Here is an 18,023-nt window from a genome sequence, read left to right on the forward strand (position 1 = left end):
CATTGGGCTCTGAGCCTACTTTAATTTAAAAAAAAAAAAAAAAAATACCCAAACACTATGCTTGGGAAGAATGATAACCAACTCCAGAGTTCCAAGCATGTCTGTGTTTTTTTTCCCAAACATGTTTATATATGCTGAGAAGTTGTACCACTGAGTTTATTTTACAGCTTCTCTCTTTTGTCTCTCATCCTCTATCTTAATTCTTCCAGACTCCTGTCAAACATTAGGAATTTCTCTCCCGCCAACATATTTTTTAAGTTTTTTAACCTTAAAGTACCATGCCCCCTTGGATTAATTTCACTATATTAATATCTAATTTTTATCAAATCACTAATAAGACCTCTTACATGGAAAATACATTAAGATGTTATGTGGAACAACCTTTTTACACTATCTGCAATTCTATACATTCAGAATTCATTATATTTCATTTTTCTAAGGAACTGTTTTACTAAATCAAAAGAAAACATTTTTAGTAGCAGATCAAAAAAGTTTTTTTAACTTAGAAAATCAGAAGAGGTTAACTTTTTCCCAGTAATTTCTGTTCTGAAAAAGAGAGTAAAATTTGTTAACATTTTTAGTTCACAATCAGTGACTCACTATTTCAGCAGTTTTCAGACAGAGGAATTGCTCCTTGATCCGTTTTATTGAAGAGTAAAGCAACCATTCCAAAACTAATGAAAGACAAATCTTTGCATCTTCAAACAAGTGATGGCTTTTATTTCTTATTACCCCTTACCTAGACCTTAAAAACAGTAGGCAGAATATAGCTGGGACACAGGCAAGCAGAAGCACTGAGGCCTGGGGATTCCATACAGAACGAGGTTCTGCCACTCACAGCTGACAAAATCCAAACTCAGAGAAATGAATGATGGTGAAACAAGAAAGGATTTATTTCAGTGAGACCAGCACTGAAAAGACAGCAGACTGGCAATTCAAAGACTGTCTCCAAAGTGCTAAAAATATATATGTTTATATATGAAATATATGGGGCATAGGTGGCATGGGTCTGTTCAAGGAGGCATTGAAGGTCAAATCAAACCTTGTCTTAAAGTCAGTCATGGGAAGGCAGACGTCTTGCTGGCTCAGATGGTCCTTTTTGGTTGAGGGGGTAGTTGAGATTCCCATCAGAGGATGCTTTGCCCCCTGGATCTTCTAGTCTGAGCCAAGAGACAAGCTGGAAGGAAACACCCAACTAGAAAGTTTGAGGTCAAAATGGAGGGAGCTGAAGTCCTTTTCCAAGAGGAATGAATTTCTTAACATATAGACATAAAGCCCCAAGAGTGGTTTTTATTACAAAGAAAGGATTGTCTTACTGTCTTTGCTGTGGTTCCAAGCAAGCAGTTGTTTTTCCATTGTTGGCATTGTGCTGAATGTTTTAGTAAATCAGTATTGCTGTGGAATTCAATTCTGAACATTAGAGTTGCAGGTACTTCACAAATAGAGGTAAATACACTTAAGTCATATGCTGCTGGTTGCCTTCACTACCGTACAGGAATGATATGGCAAGGCTTCAGACCAGCCATTGCTAAGCAAGTGTGAGTCATGATTTTAACAACTTTGCATACATTCTGCATCTATCTGAAAAATGTGGAAAACCATTGTAAATGTTATATCTTATAGCAATTTGTTGGCACAACTGAATAAATGGTTCTAAGGATCCCTTTTTCATAAATTTGGTTTTGCAACTCTCACTTTCAAATCTCTTTGGTTCCCTTCTTCATTTACAATGGTCTTTTAAATGAAAGGATCCTTCATCATAATCCAGGAGCCTATAAATCTATATATCTAAAAAAATAAATCTATATATCTAAAAAAATGTTAACAAACACTGATTCAAATATGTTAAAACGGTTAAGAGCACACAGAATATGGAACCAGTCTGACTGGGTTCATCTCTGTACTGTGGTACTTACTAGCTGTGTTACCTTGTACAAATTTCTTTTTTTTTTTTTTAAGATTTTACTTATTATGGGGCGCCTGGGTGGCTCAGTGGGTTAAAGCCTCTGCCTTTGGCTCAGGTCATGATCCCGGGGTCCTGGAATCAAGCCCCCGCATCAGGCTCTCTGCTCAGCAGGGAGCCTGCTTCCTCCTTTCTCTGCCTGCCTCTCTGCCTACTTGTGATCTCTGTCGTCAAATAAATAAATAAAATCTTTAAAGAAAAAAAGATTTTATTTATTTGAAAGAGAGAGAGAGAGCACGCAGCAAAGGGAGCAGTAGAGGCTGAGGGAGGAGTGGGCTCCCTGCTGAGCAGGGAGGACTTAAGCTGACTAAGCCACCCAGGTGTCCTGCCCTGTACAAATTATTTAATCTCTGGGTTTCAGTTTCCTTTTCTGAAAATAGGTAGAAAGCCTGTCTTGAAGACTGATGTGTTAAAAATGTTAAGGATTTAAAACTTCAATATAGCTAATATAGCTTATATTTACTATTATTTTTTTTATTTTGTTTTATTGTCTTAGAAAAACATTGCCCTAATTTGCATTTGTGTGTGAGATAACATTGGATCAAGTAGTGCTTTTATTAAGGTTATGAGTCCTTCTTGTTAAACTGAGAAAAGAAGAGTTACTTAATAAGAGTGGTTCGTTCTTCGTGAGGGATAGCCATATGGTATAGTGGTTTCACACTATGGTAAGATGAGAAGTTGAGTTGAATTATCACAGAACACATATCACAGAACATAAAAACCTCTGTCTTAGTGACACATCTACTATCACAAAGCGAAGATTTCTTTTTGGTTAAATAATGTGAATTATATTAACTGAAATGTTCATTTGAATTACATTGGTTCCTGTTTGACTTGTGAATTTGTTTGGTTTTATATTGTGAAAGTTTGAATAGTTTCGTTGATACATACCAGGAATTGGCAAACTACACCTTTGTGTTGGCCAGCCATCTATTTTTATAAATAAAGTTTTTTCAGGACACAGCCATACCTGTTCATTTTCCTATTGCTTATACAATGTCTTACTACAATTGATAGTTGGATAGTTGAAACAGAGATCATATGACCCACAAAGCCTAAAATATTTACTGCCTGTCCCTTTACAGAAAGAGTTTGCTGACCCAGGATATATACTAAAAAAAAAAGTTAAGTCAGAACAGAAGATCGCTTTTTCTTTTTCTTTTCTTTTCTTTTTTTTTTTTTTTAAAGATTTTATTTATTTATTTGAGAGAGAGAGAGAGAGCGTGTGTGCACAAGCCTGGGAGAGAGGCAGACGGAGACAGAGAGGGAGAAACAGACTCGCCACCAAGCAGGAAGTCCCAACGCAGACTCGATTTCAGGACCCTAGGATCATGACCTGATCCAAAGGCAGAGGCTTAACCTACTGAGTTCCCCAGGCCCCCCTGGAGATTTTTCTTCTAAAAGTAATTTATCCACATATGAAAAATTATGCACCACTATTATGTCCAAGTGTCCTTTCCAACAGAATTGAGAGTACATTTGTAAAGTGCTGTTGGTTCTCACATATAGGTGGTAATTTTTAATAGGTGTAATAAGTATTCAGTAATGATGTATCAGTAAACATTCATTGCCTCTTAATGCATTTTTTTGAAGATTTATTTATTATCTGAAAGAGAGCTTTGGGGGAATAGGGGATGCAGAGGGAGAGAAAGAGAAACCCAAGCAGAGCATGGAGCCCATGCAGGGTTTGATCTTAACCACGCTGAGCTGAGATCAAGAGCCAGACGCTTAACCCACTATGCCACCCAAGTTCCCCGCCTGTTAATGCTGTTTAATCCCTATTTTAACTTCAGTCTGTTGCATTACTACTTTCTTCTATATTCCAAGTTTCATTTTCATTCATTTTTCTCTCTGTTATAGTGTGTCATCCTCATTTTGATCTTAAATAATATGTGGAATATTTCCCCCTTAAAAATCTTCTCTTGAACATGATGAATTACTTTGACCTAAGACTGTAGTTTATTCACTGTAATACAACTTAACAACAACAAAAAAAAACTGTATTTTTTGTTCTATTCTAGCCTACAACTGGAGTTTTGTATAAAGAAGATAATTATGTCATCATGACAACCACACATAAAGAAAAATATAAATGCATTCTGCCCCTTGTGACAAATGGGGATGAGGTAACTTTTTATAAATACATAAATAATTCCTGTCACCAAAGATGCATATTTAAAACATTGCAAACACATATTTTAAAGTAAAACTGAATGACAAGTTTCTCAGTAACCCTGTTTATCATACAAGTAGTATTCACTTTTATTGTTCTTGAATTCTTTGATTCTACAGTTCAACTTGGGAAAATTGGCAACCAACTATTCATAGTTTTAAAGAAAATCTAATTCCACTCTTGCTTTCTTTAATAGAAATGAGGGTTTTGAAACAGGATATAATTTTTAAATAAAATTGTGACTTTTTTATAAAGAATTTCTAACAACAAATCTATAGGTACCTATACTTTTTCCCTACCTTAGCTCATGCCCGTTTCTTCCTCCCAGAACTGCCCTAACTGCCTCTTATCCATCCTTCAAGGCAATGGCTTCTTTCAAGATGAAACAGGAGAGTCAGCATGATAAAATGAAAAGGACACCAGCCTAGGAGCCAGGAGGCTGAGGTATAGGCTACAGTTAGCTGTGGAACCTTGAACAAATTTGAAACTCAGTTCTTCCACTCAATAAATTTATTGAGCTATTTATGTAATACTTTCACAGTCTGTGAAATAGAAATACTATAAACTCAGTGAGTGCTTTCCTAGGTTTTGTTCAGATTTGAAATCTGTGAAAGATAGCTCTGTTCATTTTGTTTTAAATTTTATTAAGACACAAATACATATGTGCACAATCATCTGCATATGCATATGGCATTCAAGTCTGAAATGTAAAAATATATAGGAAACTGGGATGTACCTTAAAACTTTTCTATACCTTCTACAAGATTCAACTTTTCTAAGAATTTGTTCAGATGCAAATATTTAAAACTTCTGAAATCGTTTCATAAGAATTGTTCAGGAAACTGATACTCAGAAAACTTTTTTTTTAAGAGAAGAAAGAATGAAAGATTATATGGCTCCTTATTTATCCTTCAATTCTTTTGAAAGAAGTGGCAAACCATAGGACCTTTTTAAAAGTTTTGACTGTTTTTCCCCTTTTATTTCTAAGCATTTGTGATTTGAACAATGGGTTAATACCCAGACAGCAGAGTTGGGTAAAATTCTAGATAATTGTAAGTATTAAATCCTAGTTCTTTCATAGGAAGAAGAAAAGGATTATAAAGGCCCTAATCCAAGAGAGCTATTGGAGCCGCTATTTAAACAAAGCAGTTGTTCCTACAGAGTACGTATTTTATGTTCACTTAATAAGTAGAAAATAAGTTTCCAATAGCCAGTAGACCCTTAAAAATAATTCTGTGTTTCTTTTTACTTTATTATGTTGTATCAGATTTTAAGTTCATTGTAAATCAAAGATATTGCTTAGTAGTATTTTATTTGTTTTAATTCCTGTATAGTAGATGCAGCAAACACCCACTAAAACCATTTTCAAATAATATCACTTCCCAAATTGTCCTGAATGTTTTTCAGATCAAAAGAAAATTTCCTTATACACAATTTTAATAAAAAATGCTAATTCTTATTTTTTTGACTATGTATAATATGGTCCCTAAGCCAGGTGGTTTAGATCCCAGGTATAGTCTAGACCTGTTTTCTTCACAGAATTTTCACAGAGATTTAATTAGTAAAAACAATTACTAGGCTTCAGAATCTTCACATTTTTCTGAGGCATGTTTCATTTAATGAAAGCTTACTCTAAATCTTGAGGGAAATCTACTCAACTACATAAAATATCAAGAAGTAATCAGTTGAGTTGTATGACTTTTGTATATCTAAATACATCCATTTTTCTTAGATTGAGTCTTATTGGACTTACGAAGTATGTCATGGAAAACACATTCGACAATACCATGAAGAGAAAGAAAGTGGTCAGGTATGTTTTTCTTCAAAAAATGAAGTATGGAACATTATAAAATGAGAACTTTAATAATGAGATTTGTGATTTTAAAGTTGTGTTCTAGGTATTTGCAAAATACTTACTATATTTTTATTTTATTCCAATATAGAAAGTAAATATTCACGAGTACTACCTTGGGAATATGTTGGCTAAGAACCTTCTATCTGAAAAAGGTTTGTTTCGACAGAGTGATGTGATAGTAATGCTGGAATTTCATTGAAAGCATATGTTGAAATTGGAATTTAAAAGATCTTTTAGGAAACCGTATGCATTTTAAAACACTGAAATAAATTCCTGAACAATCCCTTAGAAAACTTTTTCGAAGAGATCTTTTCATTATTTTCTATGTCAACAAACATTATGCTTTTTGTCTACGAATTTTTTCAAAATTTGGTAAGGCAACACATGTTATCTTTATATCTTTATATGTTATATAGTGTTAATGTTAGTGTTTTGCTTGCTGTAAGCCTAGTTGCTGTACATGAAAATAGAAATGTAGATGTGTCTCTAAAATTGTGAAATATTTTTGTTAATCTGTATTACTCAAAGTCAACTAAGTTAAGATTAAAATTCTTACTGATATAAAAATACTTCAAAAGAAAAGTGTTACGGCCATTTTTATGCCTCAAATGGAGTATTTCTTAGGTAAAGATGTAAGGATTAAATTTGACTGTCCTTTCAAACAAAACCATTTCAAGGCAGCTAGCTAAAAGCAGTATGATAAAAATTACATGTATGTTTTCTATCATTTTTTAGAAAGAAATTTAAAATTACGAAGTTGGTTGAAAACTTAATCATTTGTATTTTGTATTTAAGTCACTGGTCATTTTTTACACCTACCTTACATAGGTAATATCTTATATTATTCCACAGATCAAGAGTCAGATGAAAAGGAAAAATCAAAAGAGGCAAGTGACAAGTGTTGATTTTTTTCACTTTTAACATCTGTTATTAGTGAGACTTGAATTTGCACTACTGAAATGACAGAATTTAAATGACAGAATGTAGTCGTGCATTCTTTACCTGTCTATCAAATACCTCAAAGGATTCAGCCAAAGAAAATTTGCAGTATGTTAGGTTTTTCTGAGAATAGTTATACTGTGATACTTCTCTTTACTTTTAAAATCATAGGAAAATTAAGGAACTTGCCAAAGACGTGTCTGGGAAAGTTTTCATAATGGCACTGTATCACTTCCAGGCTTCACAGTAGTTCCCTCTGTTTGACATTGGAAACAATTATAAATATGAGCTTTTGCTTTTTCCCCCTGCTTTGGTCCCTGTCTCCCATGGGTAAAACAGATAAACTACATATGTAAATAACAAGCTACCAGATTGCAAGCATCTTCAAAGCAGGGACTGTCTTTTATCTCTTTACCCCGCAGTGCAAAGCACAGTGCTAGATATAATATAGGCACTTCATAAGTGTGTACTGAATGTGAATGCATAATTGATGACTGAAAAATAGGATTGTTTAAAAAGAATGATTCCTTAGGGTACCTAATCACAATTTTTAAATGCCCCTGTAGTTCAAGGAATACATTCTGAATCCTAAGAACTCCCATAGAGTTAATAACCTATTGTTAGAAGATATTTCTGTAAGTGGTTTTATCTCATAATGATGATTTTATTAGAAGAAAAGTGAAATGGCAAAAAGCCTTAAAAGGGATGCCTATAACTTAAAAGGGTGGCTTTGGGGGGAATTGATAAGCTAAGCTTGAATACACATAGCATTGCTATTTTAAAAGATTTTAATTTTACAGACTACCTTTGAGATAAAATATTTATTTACTGTGGCTCTGGAGGATAGCAAGATGGAATTCAAAGTGTGAAATGATAAAGGAAGAGGAAGAAAAGGGTAAGGGAAGAAAACTAACATTTACTGAGCCCCAATTTATAAGCCACGTACTGTGTCAGGCATGTAACAAACGGTAATATTTAATTTTTCCCACAACCTCTGAGTATATATTATTATTTTCCTTCTACAAATGACAAAACTGAAATTTGGTCAAAGTCAGAAAGCCAGTGAATTCAAAGCTTGGCTTCGAACCCAGGATTTTCTAATTCTAGATACTAGCATGAAAATAGCATACAAGAAACCAAAATATTTTTTTCCTGGAAACATTTGTTTATTGCCTATTTTAGATATGGCACTGACAGGGTACCAAAGTGATACAAGATGAGCTCCCTGCCTCCAAAGAGCTTGCTTGGAGATATTATTAACAATATATTTTTTAGAGCCCTTATATTAGATTTTTCTTTGGTTTATGTAGATAAAATATGGGAGCTAGCTCCTTAATAATCCTTATCTTCTGAGGTAATCTATTTTGTTCCTCCATTCCATGAACATTTCTTCATTTGTCCTTTGCTGGCCTTGAAAAGATTTATATGGGAGTTTATGTTGAAAAGTACGGCTTTTAATATTAATGACAGGGGAAAAGAGTAAGCAGATTAATGAATGAGCATAGTATTAAGATTCCTGTTTTAGAAGATACTGTTTTACTAAGTAGCCCCACTTTGACAAATTAGACTTCAGACCTCTAGAAGCTAAAGTATAACACAGCCCTTCACTGAGAATTTAGTATAGAAAATTCTGACTAGTCCAGTAGAGTAAGTTCCTGTATTTTATCTTAATCTCTTTCTTAAGTGTTAGAAGTAATTAATTAATCAAGAGATTATATCCTTTTATATAAATGTACACTTATCTTACATCTTAATTTTAGCACTGAATAAAATTTCCCTTTTTTCCTATATAAAACTAGGTCTGAAAATAAGTATTAGCTCAAATAAGAGTTTAGGAATCAAAAGAATGTTAGAGGAAGAATTTATAGAAAATATAGAAATGTTACCTTTATAAATGTTAGTTTATAAATAAAATGTAGTTTTCTTCCTTTAAGAATAAGTGTTTCTCCCATTCTCACCCCTACCTCCATTTCTAATGAAAAGTCGGTCTTACACTCTTTTTTTTTTTTTTAAGATTCCCACTAAAAATATCGAAGGTCAGATGACACCCTACTATCCTGTGGGAATGGGAAATGGTACACCTTGTAGTTTGAAACAGAACCGGCCCAGATCAAGTACAGTGATGTATATATGTCATCCTGAATCTAAGCATGAAATTCTTTCAGTAGCTGAAGTTACAACTTGTGAATATGAAGTTGTCATTTTGACACCACTCTTGTGCAATCATCCTAAATATAGGTAGGATATGGATTTAGTATTTTAAACATGAAATGCTCACATGCTTTAAAGTGTCATATGCTTAGCTTTAATGCTTTGTTCTTACTGAATAGATTCAGAGCATCCCCTGTGAATGACATATTTTGCCAGTCCCTGCCAGGATCACCATTCAAACCCCTCACCCTGAGACAACTGGAACAACAGGAAGAAATATTAAGGGTGCCTTTCAGGAGAAATAAAGAGGTATGAGAATTATCTAATGGTATTTTCTCAGGGCTTTCTTTTCCAAAATTCAGAGCATGTATCAATATTTTAATCATTCCTTAGCATGGTAATAGTAATTTATTTTTCTGACTCAAATGTTAAGTTCCAATATTTTAACTATTTTCCTAATTCTTGTACTTCTCAGAAACTATTTTATCATTATCTTATTCTCATGATTTCATACTCTAGAGTTTGACATCCTATTAATTGTGGTGAAGTTGAATTTTTAGGTAGTTGAATGGCCTTCCCAGTTAGGCCCCTTGAAGAAACAGACTACAACTCATCTTCTTTTTTTTTTTTTTTTAAGATTTTATTTATTTATTTGACAGACAGAGATCACAAGTAGGCAGAGAGGCAGGCGGAGAGAGAGGAGAAAGGAGGAAGCAGGCTCCTCACTGAGCAGAGTGCCCGATGCAGGGCTCGATCCCAGGACCCTGGGACCACGACCTGAGCCGAAGGCAGAGGCTTCAATCCACTGAGCCACCCAGGCGCCCCTACAACTCATCTTCTAATGCGTTATTTCTTCAACCCATTACTCTATGTCAGCAAACCATCATTCTTCTGAAACTTCTTATTCAACATCAGTCTTCTGGCTCTTAGTTCACTGGACATATGCATAACTTGATCTTAGCACATAAAACACTGAACATGTGAAGCTTAAACTTTCTCTCCTACCTTTACTTGAAGTCATTCTCTCTGGTTCTCTCTGTTCTTCTCTCCTGTGTATTAGGTCTTTGTCTACTTCCTGCCGCTGAAAATGTTGATGTTCCCCACAGTTCTAGCCTAGTTCCTTCTCTCTGTAGTGTGTATAGTCCATCTCAAGTGAACTCATCCAGGCCCATTCTGTTAACTTCCTTTAATATGCCCATGAGTTCCAAATACACATCTTCAACGTTGACCTTTCTCCTGAACTCAAACCACAGTCACAGTAGTTAACATGGATTGCATATTAACAGCTGTTATCTAATCCTCACAGCAACCTACAAACTATACTATTATCACCCTCCTAAACAGATTAGGAAACTGAGGTTCAGAGAAGGGAAGTGATAAGTGACCGGGTTAGAGATGAAGATCAAAACAGTGTGGTTCTAGAACCTGTCCTCTTAACCACTTCTCAGTGCTGCTTCTCCTTTTCCATGTGCTATCTGATCTTTTCCTAATCTCCCCTATTTTTTTTTTTAATTTCATTCATTTACTTACTTATTTATTTTTATGTAATCTCCACACCCAGCGTGGAGCTTGAACTCACAATCGCAGGATTAAAAGTGCATGCTTCTTTTTTTTTTTTATTTATTTATTTGCCAGAGAGAGATCACAAACAGGCAGAGAGGCAGGCAGAGAGAGAGGAGGAAGCAGGCTCCCTGCTGAGCAGAGAGCCCGATGCGGGGCTCGATCCCAGGACCCTGGGATCATGACCTGAGCCGAAGGCAGCGGCCTAAACCACTGAGCCACCCAGGCGCCCCAAAAGTGCATGCTTCTTAATGAGCCAGCCAGGCATCTCTTCCTCCATGTTTTTAAAGCCATGTTACTTCCTTTGCAAATGAGAGAGGACTTCTAATGAATTTCCCCAGGAAGAGATCAGTGTTTCCTCTTTTTTGATCTTGTATTTTATTCAGTCCTCCATTATAGCACTTACATGGCTAAAATTGGTTGATTTTCCTATGATTCTTACATTAAGATCAAGGGAGAATATGCTATGCTTTATTACTTTGAGGTTTCCAGCTCCTTGAATGATACCTGGTATACTGTGGGTACTTAGTAATGGTTTAATTAACTAATAACTAACATTGAGCTGCAAAGCCTACTTCTCCCCTTTCTCTTGAGTACTTCTAGTAAAAGTATTGCCCAACTCTTTGTAGTTGTTGTGAATGCTGCCATTCTGATAGGAAGGAAAAACTATCTTATTAATCTGTGTTTGATTTGAAGTGCTCAATTAAGAGATTGGACATGGATTTCTCTTCTTGTGTCTCCCTGATAGTGATTTAAATACTGACAGGTACTTAGAAGTCAGCTCAATCAAAATGCTTAACAAATCCTAACTTTAATTACTCTTTAGAGAAGAAATGGCAGCTTACTTTTCTCTAATTAATCTGTTTAATCTGCCATTTGAGAAAAATTACTTTTAAAAAGCTACAGATGATAATACTTTCAAAATACTTAGGACCTTTAGAATACATATTGTAGATGAAAACTTTAGGTAATACTGTAGGGCAAGTAGTTATTTAAAATGATATTTTTCTCAAAATCCTTTCCTTTATAAATCTAGTTAATTATGCATAACTTTTTTTAAAAAATGGTATTTGTCATATGGTTTGCCTTTTAAATGTGGAATAAACGTAACCATAAAGATAATGAATTTTTTTTCTGTTTTAAACAGAAATACATATCTGGCTATCAGAATTTTGTTTTGATATTAATACCTGTTAACTTTTGTTTTGTTTGACATGAAGTGGTTTATTTAGTTATTTATTATTTTTAAGATTTTATTTATTTATTTGGCAGAGAGAGAGATCACAAGTAGGCGGAGAGTCAGGCAGAGAGAGAAGGGGAAGCAGGCTCCCTGCTGAGCAGAAAGCCCGATGCGATGCGGGGCTCGATCCCAGGACACTGAGATCATGACCCGAGCCGAAGGCAGCGGCTTAATCCACTGAGCCACCCAGGTGCCCCCATGAAGGGGTTTATTAAGGGGCATTAGGACTAAGGCCTCTTGGGCTATGGCAAATAGACAATATGACATCCTGATCTCTACAACCCCACCTCTTGTAAAGATCTGCTTTTCTAACCCTAAAGGCTGGGAGTACACACTAGGGAACCACCCAAGAGAATGTTTAGGAATAAGTGTTACTATAGAAACTATTTGCTAGATAACCCACTAAATAAAGTCTTAATGAGGCTTTAAAAAAAAAAAAAAGATAGGTGTGAGTCATAGTCACTTCTCCAGCAGAACAAGAATGTTGCGCCCCAAGGGTGTCCTTAAGGGCCTAGTTGAACAAAGGACACAATGGTGGGGGAGCTGTACTCAAGAAGGCTTCAAGTGACAGAGGGGGTCATTGTAGCAGATTGATCCAGGATGATGTTAGTCTAGCTATCACCTACCCCTCAAAACCAACCCCTTAGAGTCTTATATGCCCACCTCTTTGATGATATTCTCTAGGCCATCAGAGAAGGGCTTTTTTGCAGTAGGAGCTCCTTGACTGGACAGTGTCCAGGTTGAATGCATAATCCACGCAGCTGTAGAGACAGCAAGAAAAGAGACCTATGTTGACACAACTAAGAATGAGTAATAATTTTGCTACCATGTCCCCCAGACTCTAAACCAGTTTGATAACTACTGGGTTAAAGTGCGCACAGGACCATCTATGCCTGTATCTCTGTATGCATGTCTTTTAAAGCATAAGTGATACTTCCTGAATTATCAGGCTTATACGCGCTTCATTTGGTTTGATGTGCCCCCTTGTGCTAAGGTGAGTACATCCAAGGCCATTCTGTTTTGTGATAGGGCCTTTCACATCTTTATCATCTCATCTCTGTTGTTCATGAGTGTCAGGCTATGGTAACTATTGTTGAGGATCCTCTGGGTATAATTAATTGTCTATATGCTATATCACATCTTCTGTGCCTAAAGATGGTACAGATATTCTTGCTAAATGGTCAGACCAGTGAAAGACAGCATGGGTCCATCATGCCTTTAAATGGGATGAATTTGCTGAGGCTAATTTGGTGCTATCGGTGCTGTTATTATAATACATTTATTTGGAGATTACTAGATGATTTATGAATTTCCAAACCCTACCATAAAAATTATCATCTTGCTTTTATTGGAATAATTTTCTTAACAATGCAAGATGTTCTGTCCACAAGAAGCAATAATAAATGGTCATACTTCTGTCCTTCCTACCTCTTCCCCTATCTGAGCTAAAGGTTTCACTATGCATTAGTAATGTTTTTCCTCACTAACCTTACTACAGGTTTCATGCATTCTAAGTAATTTGTTTAGTCTGTTAGACCTTACTTAGCTCCTTAGGAGCAGTGACTATGTCATCTTCGTCTTTAATACTCAGCACTTAAAACAGTACCAGGAGCACATAGTATGTTCTGAATGTAGAAAGACTATACATAAAATCCAAGGTCCTTTCCACTTATTATATGATATCTCTGATACGAGGTCAGGGGTTGTGTGGGTTAGGGAGGGAAAAAATGGAACAAGATGGGATTGGGAGGGAGACCATAAGAGACTCTTCATCTCAGGAAGCAAACTGAGGGTTGCTGGGGGATGGCAGGGTAGGGATAGAGTAGCTAGGTTATGGACATTGGAGAGGGTATGTGCTATGGTGAGTACTGTGAAATGTGTAAGACTGATGATTCATGGACTTGTACCCCTGGGGCAAATAATACATTATATATTAATTTTTAAAAATTATTTTTAAATAAAAAATAAAAATAAATAAACCCCAAATCCAAGATCCTTTCAAAAAATAAGATGTCATGTGGCAGTCTTTGTGCTCATCTATAATTTTGGAGGAGAAGAAGGGTAAGGTCATTGGTTTCTAGAGTGACCTTCCAATGACTCCCACCAGCCAAAGAAGGAGAAAAGAACCACAGTTGATTAATGGCAACTACAGCAGGTGAAAGGAGGCGTCATATCCACTATATACTTACAAAGAACCCTTTTACTATTTAGTTTTTTTTAATTATGTTATTCAGTTTTAATTGGTATACTCCTTTAATTCTGATCTAGATTCATTTTCACCCCTTACTGTCAAAACCCAGTTTACTTCTGGATTCTAACTCCTTACCCTCTTTCATAACTTTTCTCTCCACCCTACTTCTGTCATTCCTTTAGAGTCTCTTCCTCTGTGGCTTGGGTTACTTCAACTGCCAATGTGGCTCCCCACTTCAGGATTTGTTCTTACTATTCCTTTTCTGCTACTGTGACAGTATTACTTAAAATCTGATAAAAAATCTAATCCCATATTTTTGCCTAAAATCCATAATATCCAAATTTCTTAGAATTAATGCAATTTTTTTTTACCAGTAAATACCTGTTTATCTCTTTAGTTTTAAATATTGTTTTACACCCCACGTCTTTGCTCTTCTTGTGTCTTCCTCAGGTTCACATGTGTATGTGCACACAGACACAAAACCTGCAGACATTTACATAAATCAGAAATTATTCATGTTTCAAGAATCAAGAGTTTTCTCTTTATGAAATCTTCATGTTTCTTTTTTGTTTGTTTTTTTAAAGATTTTATTTATATACCTGACACGTAGAGATCACAAGTAGGCAGAGAGGCAGGCAGAGAGAGAGAGAGGTGGAAGCAGTCTCCCTGCTGAGCAGAGAGCCCGACGCAGGGCCTGATCCCAGGAGCCTGGGATCATGACCTGAGCCGAAGGCAGAGGCTTAACCCACTAAGTCACCCAGGCGCCCCAAGTCTTCATGTTTCAAGTGTTCATCAAAATCTCTCTGAATTACCACTCCCTCTCTGAATCTGCTATTCTCTGCACCCTTTAGTGGATGTCTTTCTTGACCAACTTGTAGCATCCTTCAGGACAACAACCAGATCCTGCTGCATTTTAATAATTATAATTAATATTCATATTTACTCCCACTCAGCTCCTCTTTACCCTTCTTGTTGTCTTTTATTTACCCATTGTAACCACATTTTCCAGAACTAAATATAGAGACAAAATCTAACAAGTGGTTAAATAATATTTTAGTGCATTTCCTTTCAGTCTTTTTGGGGATTTTTTTTTTTTTTTGATACATAACACACAGAGAGATAGACATTAAAAAAAAAATAATTAGGACCAAACTGTGTGCTCTGTTTGTGTGTAAATATATAAAATATCTTCACTTGTTTTCACTTAACAATATATCATTTTTACATTCCTATGACATAATCATCTATATTATTTTAATTAACTCACATATTTCATTGTTTAAAGTACCAAAAGTTACTTAAATTATTTACTGGTTTGAATATTTTTGTTACCCACAATTTTTTGCTAACATGAAGAATGCCACACTGAATGTCATTGGAGCTAAATTTTTGCATCCATCAGTGGTGATTCTTTACTCCAGATAAATTTCTAGAAATAGGTCAAAGGTAAGCACATATTGAAGGGTTTTGATATATACTATCAGATTGTACTTGAGAAGAATTGTGGAATTTTACAGTCCCATTAGAAATAGTAAAAAAAAAAAAAGTGCTGATGTCTATTTGTGTATATTTCTTTGTATTTGTGTGTATATAATGTGTGTGTGTGTTTTAGTAAGGTGGAATATTACATAGCTTAGGTATTTGCATTGGAATAACTCTAGCTGCTCTGATCAAAAAAAAGAAAAATGAAAAAAAATATGTGAAATGGCAATTATCCCTGTATGTTAAGAATGGCCATCATACCCCCTGATAGAGGGAACTAATTTGTCTAGAGCTTTCTCTATTGTATTAAGTGTTGCAAAACTCATTTTCTTAAAACACATTAAAAATGAGTGGGCAACTTTTATTTTCCTAATTTCCTTCAGTTTAAAAATAGTAATTAAAGTCATAACTTAAAAAAAGTATGATATAGAAGCCCTTAACATATGTGTTTAATTTTAGGAAGAGTTGCAGTCCACTAAAGAAGAGAGATTTCCAGCAATCCACAAACCCATTGCTGTTGGTTCTCAGCCTATGCTCACTGTTGGAACAACCCACATATCCAAATTGACAGATGACCAACTCATAAAAGAGTTCCTTAGTGGTTCCTACTGCTTTCATGGGGTGAGAAGTGAACTTTGGTTTCAATATTTATCTAACAGCCTTCACTTACGTGCTCTTTAGTCACAGGGCATCAGCAGCACTGAAAAAAGTTTTTGTCAATAGAGAAATGGCAGGATTCTGGAAGCCTCCTAATCGATATTTTCTGTCTGCATCTTACTATAATCTAAGTAATAGCCATTATGTTTCCTTTGCTCATAAGCTAAAACTTGACCTTTACTTACTACAAGCTAAACTTGACCTTTACTTGACAGAAAATACATACAACTAAGTCATGTGGGATTCTGATTGATTGCTGGAATGGGCATCAAGGACTAGATAGCCTTAAAAAAAAAAAAAAAATTGAATAGCCTACATTTTATTTATGTGGCAATCACTTTTAAAACTTGAGTTAACGTCTACAAAGGTTAAATTCTGCCCCTAATAAACTAATAGTTTCAATGGGAAATACACTAAGTGGAATTTTTATTTTATTTTACCAAGGCAATACAGCAGCTATTCACTGTATTTGTCTTTTTTTTAATTATTATTTCTCAGTAATTTCTTTTTTCTTTTTATTACTGAAGTGTGGTTGACATCGTTATGTTAGTTTCAGGCATGTGTAATATAGTGATCTGACAACCCTGTGCATTACTCAGTGCATATCACACCGAGTATAATCATCTTTCACTGTATAACATTATTTCTCAGTAACTTTTTTATTTTAATTTTCAACCATATTATTACTCTTACAATTTTTCTAGTTATATATATTTCTGTTATTCTCATGTGGCAATACTGAGAAGACCACAATCCCCCATTCTCTTTGTGTAACTTGATCTGTTTTCTTTCCTGTAGGGCGTTGGTTGGTGGAAATATGAATTCTGCTATGGCAAACATGTACATCAATATCATGAGGTATAGAATAACCTTTTTATCATTCTACCACTAGGTAGATTAAAGTTTTAAAAATCGTTTGTGAAAAAAAGGAGGGGGGAATGGCATTTTGATCATGAAGTAACTTTAATATGAAAATACTCAAAGTGTCTCTGAGTTCTAGAAAATGGAAAACTTGGTTTTAACTAAGTCACTCATCTTAAAGTAACATTTATAAACTCCTCAGATTCTTGTATGACTGGGACTCTGGAGTAATAATAGGCTATTGTGACTAATCTCTTTAGCTTTGACTGAGAAATTAGTCATTAAAATTCTTTAAATTAATAAAGTGAGTAGTAAGATAGCAGTTAGGGCTCAGGTTAGGAAAATAGGGTAAATACAGCAAGTTTCTCAGCTAAAAGAACATACCATATCATCCATATTTAAAATCAAGTAAGTTTTAAGATTGTACAATTAGCTTTTTATTCTTATTTTTATGTCTAATTTAATAAATCAGATAGCATTTTCTTCTGCACTTTAGCTAAACTGCTTAAATTCTGAACTTCAGGGGCGCCTGGGTGGTTCAGTGGGTTAAAGCCTCTGCCTTCAGCTCAGGTCATGATCCCAAGGTCCTGGGATCGAGCCCCACATTGGGCTCTCTGCTCAGCAGGGAGCCTGCTTCCTCCTCTCTCCAACTGCCTCTCTGCCTCCTTGTAATCTCTGTCTGTCAAATAAATAAATAAAATCTTTAAAAAAAAAAAATTCTGAACTTCAGGCTTCAATAAGTTTATTTGTCATAATTGTACCTTGTTTGGTAAGGTAAACTGCTAGACGTTGAAGACAAACATTGATTAATAAATATTCATCTGGCTTTTTAAACATCTCTTTTTATTCCCCCAAAGAAATAATAACTAGTAATTTAAAAATACTGTCTTGGGCGCCTGGGTGGCTCAGTGGGTTAAGTCTTTGCCTTCTGCTCAGGTCATGATCTCAGGG

At 35.2% G+C, this 18,023-nt stretch overlaps 1 protein-coding gene across 3 annotated transcripts in view; it reads left to right on the forward strand.

Annotated features, from left to right (window-relative positions):
- ERLEC1 (endoplasmic reticulum lectin 1) overlaps positions 1-18,023 on the forward strand; it is a 37,488-nt gene that overhangs the window by 3,608 nt on the left and 15,857 nt on the right. For all 3 annotated transcript variants that reach the window (XM_045077833.1, XM_004775692.3, XM_045077834.1), the window contains exons 2-10: positions 3,985-4,089; positions 5,218-5,298; positions 5,869-5,946; positions 6,080-6,143; positions 6,844-6,878; positions 8,945-9,168; positions 9,261-9,390; positions 16,014-16,175; positions 17,010-17,069. In XM_045077833.1, the coding sequence (XP_044933768.1) occupies positions 3,985-4,089; positions 5,218-5,298; positions 5,869-5,946; positions 6,080-6,143; positions 6,844-6,878; positions 8,945-9,168; positions 9,261-9,390; positions 16,014-16,175; positions 17,010-17,069 (939 nt within the window). The remainder of the gene's footprint in view (positions 1-3,984; positions 4,090-5,217; positions 5,299-5,868; positions 5,947-6,079; positions 6,144-6,843; positions 6,879-8,944; positions 9,169-9,260; positions 9,391-16,013; positions 16,176-17,009; positions 17,070-18,023) is intronic.

The sequence above is a fragment of the Mustela putorius genome, unplaced genomic scaffold, assembly GCF_011764305.1.
Source record: "Mustela putorius furo isolate JIRA1106 unplaced genomic scaffold, ASM1176430v1.1 tig00000224_pilon_pilon_pilon, whole genome shotgun sequence".
NCBI lineage: Eukaryota > Metazoa > Chordata > Mammalia > Carnivora > Mustelidae > Mustela > Mustela putorius.